This window comes from Pundamilia nyererei, unplaced genomic scaffold (assembly GCF_000239375.1).
Source record: "Pundamilia nyererei isolate P.nyererei 1_Seehausen unplaced genomic scaffold, PunNye1.0 scaffold00028, whole genome shotgun sequence".
Lineage (NCBI taxonomy): Eukaryota > Metazoa > Chordata > Actinopteri > Cichliformes > Cichlidae > Pundamilia > Pundamilia nyererei.
In genome coordinates, this window is record NW_005187429.1 from 3783742 (window position 1) to 3795009 (window position 11268).

The window sequence follows — 11268 nt, forward strand, 5'->3', positions numbered from 1 at the left end:
AAAGGTCCAGATGCATCTCTCACTTCCTGTGTCAGTTTTTTGCTGGATTTTTTCCCCGTATGTCTTAAGGATGAGACTTTCAGATACTGTTCATCTGCTGTAGATGTTTTTTAGGCCTGACGTATCTTTTTTTTGTCAAGGAGATATCAAGGAGAGATTTTCCTCAAAGCTCTTTTAGGAATCACCATTGTGGTTCAACGATAATATTCTATGCCTCTCAAACGGTGCAATCTTTGGCATTTTTCATAAATTCAACAGAAAAAAATGAGAACACACTGCTAGTAACAACGTTCCTGAAGAAACCATTTCAAATTGGTTCTTTGATAAGTTGTCTATGATGTGTAGACACAACACTCATTCATCCCTTGAGTTTCTATGTTTCAGTTATGCTTGAATAAAGATCACTTTTTAAAAAATCAAGAAAGTCGGCCTCCTTCAAAGCGAAAGATAAAGAAATGAGGGTTCACTCAAGCCTTATGCACAGTATGGTATAATCACAAGTATTCTTCTTTTAGCTGCTCCCATTAGGATTAGCCACAGTGGAACATCTGCCTCCATCTCATCCCAGCACTCTGCATGTCCTCCTCAGCTACATCCATGAACTTCCTCTGTGGTCTTCCTCTTTTCCTCCTGCCTGGCATCTCCATATTCAGCGTCTCTTATCCGATGGATCTACAATCCTCCCTCTGCACATGTCCAACCATGTCAGTCTTGCCTCTTTGGAAAGCTCAACCCGAGCTATCCTTCTGAAGTAGTCATTTCCAATCTTGTCCATTCTGGTCCTTTCCAATGAAAATCTTATCTTCAGCTGTTCCACCTCCACCACTTGTCTTATAGTTAGTGCCACCAACTCCAAGCCTCCTCTCAGCCTAGCTTCAACAACTCTTTCCCATATCTTCATGCTATGGCTCATGAGCTTTATTCCACCCCCTGTAGTTATTACATCTCTTCTCATCGCCCTTGTTCTTTAAAACTGGTTCTAGTGCATGTCTTCTACATTCCTTAGACATCTCATGTGCTAAAATCGAGTTAACCACTCTGGTCAATAAATGCTCTGCCCTCTCTCCTAGATATCTCCACATCAAATATGTCAACCACCTTTGTACTCTTCATCCAACACTGTGCAGGATTCTTCCTTCTTCAACTTCCATCACTTAATCTTTGTCTTTACTCACTTCCTCTTCTCGATTGTGTGTCAACCTACACACTGCCATTCGATGCTCCCCTGACACCACCTTGCAGAGTCGTATCTGTTTCACATTGCACCTTCTGCATAAGATGTAGTCCACCTATGTACACGCCACTCTTATACATACATGCTGTATATTCACAAGTATGCAAGGCTGAAATTTTGGGAGCACTGCATGAAACAAAATGCATTAAAGAACGAAGGAATCAGATTTATTATAGATGTGCCACTAGTGCATTAGACTAAAACATCCCATCTGTGCGAGTGGTTAGACTTTAATGGTCCGTTCCCACCTAATGTGTCATTCGTCACAAAAACTGCAGGAAAATTAAAAAAACTAACAGCGAGGGAGACCGTTCATATTGGCTGTGCATAACCTGTAATCGGAGGTTTATTCACCAATCAGCAGCTGGCTCTGTTTAATAAGTCCAAGAAAGGGTATGAAGAGTGTAGTGTAGTACTTAAAAAAGAAAAAAATATATATGTAAAAATTACACACTTGTCCTGTGGGTGGCCTAGTATCTTTCAAGCTTTTATCCTCTACCAGAGGCCTGCGCAGTATCTTAGCTGTTCCTAGGACTGCGCTCTTCTGGACAGAGATCTCGGATGTTGTTCCTGGGATCTGCTGGAGCCACTCGCCCAGTTTGGGAGTCACTACACCGAGTGCTCCGATTACTACTAGGACCACTGTTACTTTCACCCTCCACATCTTCTCAAGCTCCTCTCGCAGCCCTTGGTATTTCTCAGGCTTCTCATGTTCCTTCTTCCTGATGTTGCTAACACTTAGTATGACTACATCTATCCGGCTGCTATATATCAGCAGTAAAAGACTGATGGGGTATTGGTGAATGCCATAACTACAGAACGAGGTGACATTAGAGTTTAAAACTGATACCATAGGTGCATCTACTAAAACTCACTATTATTCTGAGTTTGATTCTCAGTGTTCTCAAATTTAAGGACGGAGGTCAAGTTTTCTAATAATCTTGTGAGTTTGATGAAGAAAAAGGTAGGATTTTGAAATTGATATCATAATTGCATCTACCAGGGGGCTGAGGAGAAGCACTGAGAGCTGCCAGTATTTTCTTTAATTTTGTTTTTGCAGTTTTCCACCATTTGAGATGTGACTCGCATACACAGCATCATTATTGTTCTTGTTTTATTTTTGTTTTTCTCCTTTCTCCACATTGGTTAAATGGCATCAGACTTTTGTTTCCACAGGGTACCGTTTACTTGCCGAGTAGAGTCGAGATAATCTCAAACCTTCAAACACAAAGCAAATTAGGCATAATTCCCAAATGTGGTACATTTAAATATAACTAATGCCAGAAACTTCACACCCATTAAACTAGAATATCAATGTAAACACCTCTGGTGTGGTTATGTGTCAAGTTATTTAACACTCATTGATTTTACTGTAGTAAGTATTAAAAGGAGGAGGAAACCAGGCCAGAATAACAAAGATGATAGCTTTGGGGCAAATACTACTTGGAATGAAGTTGAGTTTATAACTAATGAGATGCTGGTGTACCACAATAAATTCCTTTCTGAAAGCTACATTTTTACAAAATGCACAAAACTAACATGTCATCTCATTGGGTTGAAACCATATGAAAAGATGGGTGTACACTTAACCGTCTTAAACACACTCATTTCACAAATTCTCTATCTCCGCAGTTGAATGTGAACTTCCTCAGTAGCTGAATCAGAGCCTCCGGAGGCTCTGATTCAGCTTCAGGCAGCTCTGAGGATGGCTGAATGTGCCCACAAACATGTCAAGACCTTAATATCATCATATGGCCGCATAATCCTACAGTAAAAATGAAGAACACCGGCTTCATTATTCTATTTTTGTCAACCGGTATGTTTGTTTCTATTTCCCTGTTGTCAGACTCATGGCTGTGGAAGATGAGCTGAGAGGGGGTGCCATTCCTGATATTAAGCCTCGAATCCTCACAGACCAGGTTTGTGCCTGTGTCTACCTCTTTTATCATCCCTATTCGCTAATCCAGTCATGTCCTAAAACACTTTTGCTTCATTCTTGCATCACATCCAGAGCATTTGCCGCAAAGCCAGTGCAGGGGAAAAGTTTGCAGCTGTCATACACGCCGCTTATCCCCATCTTTCAAAAGTACATATGTCACATCTGAAATCACATCTTACCATTTACTGCACACGCCTGAAGGGGGAATGGCGCTGATTCTCAAAATCAACACCTGGGGTTTATGTACTGAGTGTGTCTATGTGAAGGAATAGCACGTCTTCAACACAGAAACCGAATGTTATTTACCACAAAAACACGCATTCATCATTAGAAAACCTTGACTGTGACTCACCAGCAGCATCACAGTAATCCTTCAGGGCTTGGTTTCATGAATGCACCATGTGGGCTGAATGGTGACGCAGGTGAAGAGGCTGCGCGCGGCTGCTGAGTTAGTGCCGAAATGTGCTGTACTTAAAAATATACTGTCACCTTCTTTTGAAGCTCTCGGTGTCAGGAGCAAACAGTAAAAATAGCCTCTCGAAAATACAGACCACACATAGAAATCTTCAATGGGCCTGCTGTGAGATTGTAAATGTTTTTACACCAGACTTCTCAAACAAATGTGAGTGAGTGATGAGGAAAAGCAATCAAACCTTGCAACCAAATTTAGACCCTAGTAAAACAGTTTCATTTGGGCTAAGCGCTAAGTAGGATTAGTCTTTTAGCTCAAAGTGCTGTCATGGGGTAAATACTCGCTGAAGAAGAATAAATGTGTTGAGAAATGTTATTCCTTCAGATCGGGGGAGTTGTGCTAATTACGATGAGCCTCCTCATGACCGAAACTGAAATTTAAACAAATGGTTTAAGACATGTTTGTCTGCCTTCTTCAAAGGAATTAGATGGAAAAAAAATCTTTATAGAAGATTTGAAACTGCTGCTAGCAAACGTTAGCTTAGCTTAACACCAAGACTGGAAACTGGGGGGAAAAAAGCTACTCTGGCCTTTTCCAAGGTGTCTTTCATGCACCTCAGAAGCCTCATTATTGATGTATTAACAGCAGATTTGGATTAAAGCTAATATCAAACTAAAAAAAAATCTATGAAACTGACCCTGCATTGTTTTGGTTTACTCTAGATTAAAAGTGAAGAGTAGGTTATGTGTTGGTCTGGAACCTCTGCTGGTTGTTTTGCAATAGTTGCTTTCAGTCCAAACCTCTCTGGTGGCTACAGTCTTGTGCAAAATCTTGAGTCACCCCTCAGTTCTTTATGAGGTTTTTTTTGACATACACAATTTGTGCCAATTTCTTCAGTTAAATCTACAAAAAATGCCAATGAAAACACAGTTTGATGGGCATAAAACAGTATTTTTATACCAACAAGGTGATTGCAAAAGAGCTATTAGCTGAAATCTTGGCATGATGTGTAGTGTGGAGGGGGAAAAAAACAAGTGTCGGGCCTAAAAAAAAAAAAAACTACCTACAGCAGATGAACAGTAAGTCATGTCTTGAAGAAACAGGAAAAATCCAGCAAAGACCTGACAAGACCTGAGAGATGCATCTGGCCCTTCAGCTGATTCATCAGGCATTTGAAGCCTTATTAGAAATGATGTCTATGGAAGGATGGCCACCCAAGAGGCCATTCTTAAGGAAGGGAAATGGGTAGAAAAGACTGAGGTATGCCAAATTACACAAGAACCGGATTGAAAGTGATCATCAATGTTTACAGAGGCGGTCAGAAGAGAGGTACAACAGTCTGTGTCTACAGCTAGTTGTGTTGGGGATCTTTTCAAATTTGATGGAATCATTAGTGCAGAAAAATACTAATTTTGATCTACCATGCAATATCATCTGGAAGTCATCTGATTGGCAGCGGCTTTATTTTTCAGCACTGCCAATGCAGTAAATTCATACCTGGATAGAACAACAATAAAACACCCTCAGTCACTGATTGGCCTCCACAGAGCTTAAACCTCAACATCACTGAAGCAATGTGAGATCATCTTGAAGATGAACAGAACAAAAGTCAGCCAACATCCCAAAAAGATCTTTGAATGTCCTTCACGCAGGCTGGAGAACAGTTCCTGAAGACTACTTAAGAAACTACAAGATAGCTGACTACAAGAGTTCAGGCTGTGCTGAAAAATGAAGGTGGTCATTACCAAGTGTTGACTTTAAAGATCATTAGAACTGTACATTCTGTTTTTGGTTTATGTCCGTTTAATAAGTTTGCACCTTTTCTCAATTTTTCTAGCAAAATATAAAGAAATGAATGGTGGCTCAAGACGTGTTTGCACAGTACTGCACCTGACTGTGACTGCCAACTGTGGAGTGCAACCTGTGAACTAAATAGCCTGGAAGTCTTTTCCCCTGTATTTGCATTCTCACCACTAATAGGAGGTCTGAAGTGCTGTAATGACCTGAGAGCAGCTGATACCATAACATAACCTCTTGTTATAGCAGATGGCCAGTAGCAAGTTAGGGGTAATTGCTAACCAACATTTTATATTTTGCTTTGGCAACTCTTGTGCATTAAATATAAGTACTTACTTTGTGGTAACGACCTAATAATAATCGAGTACATTGAGTTATAAAGACTGACAGTGACTCTGAAAAAGTCTCTGCACTGTGAAAGCACCTACTGCCTACCAGCTAACAGATTTTGACAGAACCACAGTAGCTGTTACCAGTCTTTGTGCTAAACAAAGCTAATCAGCTTTTTATATGCTATACAAACATGTGTGGTATCAGTTTTGTCATCTAACTCTCAGCTGGAAATCCTATTTCCCACCCTCATGAAGATTTAAATGAAGAAAAGTAGTAATTTGACCCTTTTTCTCTCCCTTTAGTCTATCAGCCAGGGATATGGATCCTGACTGCCAGTTCCAAAGTGACCAGAGTTCATGATGGTCACTTCAGTGTAAGAAGACTGACTCAGACCCTTCTCTAACAACCCCCATCAAGACAAAGCTCTGCAGTGGATCCAGCAGGACTACTGGAGGCGTCAACTCACATTCTTAAATAAATAATGACAAAAAAAAAAAATCTTGCACATATTCAAACTTAGCCTGTACCAGAACTTGACAATCAGCTTAGCACGAGGACCAATGTGGGAAGTGAATCTTCTTATGAGCCAGTGCCACAACAATGGCAATACTATACCTACTGAGTTTCTTTATTTAATCGGGGAAAAAAGTAAGAAGAGGTGTGCAAAACTCTGGGGGATAAAGATGTGCTCACGGTGTTCCCTCCTACACGCAGCACGGTTTCTTCTCGCTAAGGTGGCTGCAGACAAAATGTAAAATAGGCTTTTTATAAGCACAATATCCCTTCATGGTGACGCCTGTGACGAGCGACAGGCGTCGAATCATTTGCCAGCTGTTATCCTCTGATGCAGGGCCCAAGCAAAGACATATTTTACTATTTGGCTCTGGTGAAATCATATAGTAAAATATTGTCATTGCAAAAGTATTTTCACTAAAAAAAGAAAAGGTGGTTATCATGATTTTTTGCATCCTTTTTAGTCCATGCATTCCATCTAAAAAGATGCCAAACAAGTCCTACAGTCACCTTAAGTGTTTAAGTACAATCTGAATCTTCTCGTTGGTTTACTTTGTCCTGGCACGCAGTGTAAAGCCTTGACTTTCAGTGTACAGAAAAATTATTTCGTAAAGCTACTAAAATCTTTGCAATAACGGCGAATACTTTACAAAAATAAGCTTAAATTAACTTTATAGTATTATTAATAGTGATAATTGTGATAAACTACAGTAAATCTAACATTTCAAAACAGTGCTACAAAGTGTTTCAACGCAGCATTAAAGAAAAATTATGGGAGAATGTAAACATTTGGTTTAAAGATGCACTTCACCAGTTTTATACAGTGTGAGAGAACTAGTTAGCCTTCTTGGTGTGTCTGGAGGGGCTTTGGCTGATCAGAGAAAGTGATCCTGTCAGTGATGCCATCTGTGCTTGAACCAAGTCCTGTGCTACGGAGCAAGTTAAGCATACCCAGGATATCTGGCTTCACTTACCCTAACATTTGCAGTCAGGCTCAGCGGTCACATCAAGGTGGTTATCAACTTAATAAGTTCACCCAGAGTTTATCCGTCTAGCTACGTTTACGTTAAAGGGGTGGCATTAGCAGCCATGAGACCACTAGCAGCAGAGCGACTGATTTTACAAAAGTAAGCAAAACTATAATATTAGAAAAATATGAAGAGCTAAACACAATACAGATGTAAAGCAACAGAGCTGCAGACAAAACAGTAGAAAGGCGCTGTAGAGTAGTGTTAAAAGCAGTGCATGAATGTGTGTACGCTTTAAGTGCTTTTTTCAGTGAGGCTGGAAAGACCTGCTGTATTTAGAAAGTTGAACCTATCTGAAGCAGTATCAGTGCTCTGTCACTGAGTCACAGGGAAATCTGATAGATACGCCATTAAATCAATATTGTTGCTTACAGGATGGTTTTAGCTTTTATTCCTGCAGCTGGTGTTCAAGGGTCTAAGAGCAACAAATATTAAAATATAATTTGGTATAAAGTCCACAAGTACAAATAGGTGCTCTGAGGGATCTTCCAGGAATAGTGAATTGGTTGATACTTTACTGATTTTGTATTTGTTGATCTCTGATCTCAAAGATAACCTGCTCTGGACTGCAGGTCAGCAGCAGAAGTTGCCAAGGTGATGTACACGGGTTAAAAGTCTAGCACCTTTTGTAATAATGAAATCCAGGGCAAAGCCTCAAGTTACCTGGATGAGGCTAAATCCTGCTTTGAAACACAGGTCTTTGAAGACTCCCAGGGTTTGTGCTACAAACTGGGACTGGAGACATGACAGTTTTTCCTTCCTAATAACTACCTAACTCCCCTGGCCAAGGCCGATGCCTTAGTTTACCATTTTAAAGAAAGTGATCTATAACTTAATGGTCCAAAGGTTAACCTCTCCCCACATTTAATAAAGACGGAAACAGCCTAAAGGTCTGGGACGTTTGTTGTGCTAACTTCCAGCAGATCCTAAGTCATGTTACTACTTAATTTCTTGTTGTTTATGATATGTTTTCAGAAATGTCTTGAAAAGATAACACTAACACAGCTCGTCACAGTTTTCCTGACCTCATAGGAGCTTAATTGGTTACCTTAATTGCCTGTGTGCTCTTTTCAAGTAGAACTGCAATAATGAGCAATTCAGTGAACTAACAAAATTAACCAGCAACCGTTTTCATGATGAGATTATCAAACAGTGTTAGGCTGATGCTTCTCTTACAAAGTAAACTGGATTTATTTTGGGTTTTTCTTTTTGCTCTTAGCGATGCAAAATGTCCATTTGAAAGCATCACCTTAGGCTTTAGGAATATTTCATTGAGCATAGTGGTTCTAACTTGGCCTAAACCAGCCTATCATGCCTGGTATTTTTTTTTTATGTGTATCTTTTTTTTTAATGTGGTTTTTTTTGTGTTGATTTTGCTGCTTGACACTTTGTAACCCTGGTTTGAAAAGTGAAATATAAATAAAGAAAATTTAACAAACATGGTCTTAAAACGAGACGTGCACCCGGACGCAAATCTTATATAACAAGTAGTGAGTTACTCATCTGTTGTGTTTAATGTCTCTGAAGCATAGGTGTGCAACAGTTCTGCATGTGCTTTTTAAATGCAAGGACGAGCAAGTCGGTTTGCTGTCAGATATACTGATGTACAAAAAACAAAATTTACAAAAAAAAGAAAACTACTTTGACACGGCTTTCTAATTGGAAGGCATCTTTTTTAATCCAACCTGCTGACTCTTCTGCTTTTTTCCAGAAGAGTGTGGCATTCAGCCTTTTGCATTATACAACATGGGAGTATAGTGAGAAATGGTCAGAAATCCGAGAAACGAGAGAGGACACAGTGAAACCAACTGAACAATAAGACGTTTACAAGCAGGGATATGTAGTATATGTGCATAGGATTTGACTGCCTTACAGTCTGTGCCACAGGGCCCAAAATAACAATGCCAATACAAAAAGCTGTAAACTTTGTATATTAAATGTCTTTTTCTTTTTGTAGTCAGGTGATGAATTAATAAGCAGTGTGTTGGTTAACTCTGTATGTTAGAAACATTTACATTGCAAATTTCATGGTTGATATAATTTATCCTAACCTCTTTGCCTTTAAAAAGACATTTTATTTCAAGATAAATATCAATGATACAAAGTTAAATGTTTATGTTACCAGAACTGTATAAAATAGCTTCATGTATATCTATTCTTATATGTAAAATGTATTCGAATCAAGGGTAGGCCTTCAGGCATGTTGAAGTTGTGGTTTAAAAAAAGAATTTGATTCTTATATTATTCTAACTCTTAATGCTGCAATCCAGAAACTGCAGCGCTGCGGCTGCGTTCGTGGGACGACAGCTGATTAAGTTCATTTTTGCTCCAGATGAAATACGACAAGAGATTCGTCTTAATAGCTCGCCTACTTTGTGTAACCAAACTAGCAGTGGTGCTTTCAACAAATGCTGGATTGCAGTTTTAAGCAGTCTTCTTTTGGAAATATACGTTTATTTATCTGGCCTGCATTGCAATACAGTATTTTGAAATGTTATACTGCACTTCTGTTTTCACTTTACAAGAAGCTGCAATCCATAATCTGCGAAAAATGTTTTTAAAGAATATATATATATATATATATATATATATATATAAAATGGTATACCCATGTATTATTGAAAACTTTCTCTGTATTAGCTGCAGTGGTACAGTGTGCTACCTCTGAAATCCTCCCCTCATCTCCCTTTGAAATCTAAGGTTGTTTTTCTGTTTCGTAACGTTACCTGAGAGGGTACTTTATTCCATTAAGCTAAAAATCCTCCTTTTATTTTAAAGCTACTGCTAACAAACTAGTTATAATTTTGCTTGTTTAATTGCTTAATTCTATTTTTGGATTTCCTGTATGAAACCGTTGCCATCGCAGGACCGTTTCTAAAGTCTGTCCTGTTTGCTATTGTATTTAAGTGCCATTAGCATTGCAGTCATACTAATGTTTTTTGAATCGTGGGATGAGATTGAGCGTGTTCCAGGTATTTGACTCTCAGGTGTTATGAGGAACACAGAGATTTGACGCACAGAATAGCGAACTACAAATTTCAACGCCGAAGCAACACAAAGTTCAAAGAGCGCATTAAATGAGGGGTTTGTGCTAACGCTAAAGCAACCGCTCTGCTTTTATCTGGGCTGGCTCTCTGCTCTCATCTCATTCTTACAAATAGTTTAATTTACACCTTCCCTTTTAGCGTTTGTTACATAAGAGGAAGAGGAGTTTATTTTCTTGGTCCAAATAAAAAAAATGTGACAAATGCCCCACTGTAACAAGACTTGATGAGGAATATTATATAAGATGCTACTGAAGAAGTGCTTTATCTTTACATAATCATGACATATTTTAGACGTATGAACCTTTGTTGACCCAAGGGAGAATAACTGCCGCTTTGCTGGAGCTACACAAGATAATAAATGATAATAAATGAGATTATATATGTTGTATATTTTAAATAAGGGTACTTAACATCAATATATTTATGTTTCTAAAATGGATGTATAGCATTTTAGAATGAAGCAAAATATTTTTCTTGGCAGCTATTATTCTGCACAATTGACCTAATGTGTCACAAATATAGAGTCAGTGGGATTTCTGACTTGAATTAGGCCTAGTGGATGTAATACCTTAATTTACTTGACATTTCTTTTGAAATAAGCCATGCCCCATTGATAAGCCATACCCTCCAGTCCCCTGATGTTGTGTGGTGGATGTTTAATGTTGGTAGTTTTATTTATAATGGTAGTTATTGTAGGTATGATTGCGCTTGTAATTATTATTATTATTAGTGTAAGTATACTTGATTGATATGATTTGTTTTGTTTGAACAAAGGGAATGTATTCATTTTTCAGGTGATTTTTCTGAGTGATTTAAATAAATTATTAAATCCCTAATCAAGAATCTGTTATTTAAAGTACTTGAGTAAGTTACTTTTAAACTGAACTGTAACACGTTTGATCCCAACCACCTTAATGGGGAATCTTCTTAACACATGAAAGTTGCCCATGGAGTTCCACATGGTT

At 38.7% G+C, this 11268-nt stretch overlaps 1 protein-coding gene across 5 annotated transcripts in view; it reads left to right on the top strand.

The window, feature by feature from the left end:
• Nucleotides 1-11029, top strand: part of LOC102214578 (ras/Rap GTPase-activating protein SynGAP-like) — a 57349-nt gene extending 46320 nt beyond the window's left edge. For 4 of the 5 annotated variants that reach the window (XM_005728512.1, XM_005728513.1, XM_005728514.1 and 1 more), the window contains 2 exons: nt 3081-3153; nt 6018-11029. In XM_005728512.1, the coding sequence (XP_005728569.1) occupies nt 3081-3153; nt 6018-6044 (100 nt within the window). In that variant the 3' untranslated portion in view covers nt 6045-11029. The remainder of the gene's footprint in view (nt 1-3080; nt 3154-6017) is intronic. The other variant, XM_005728515.1, reaches the window with a different exon arrangement.
• Nucleotides 11030-11268: the final 239 nt, after the last annotated feature.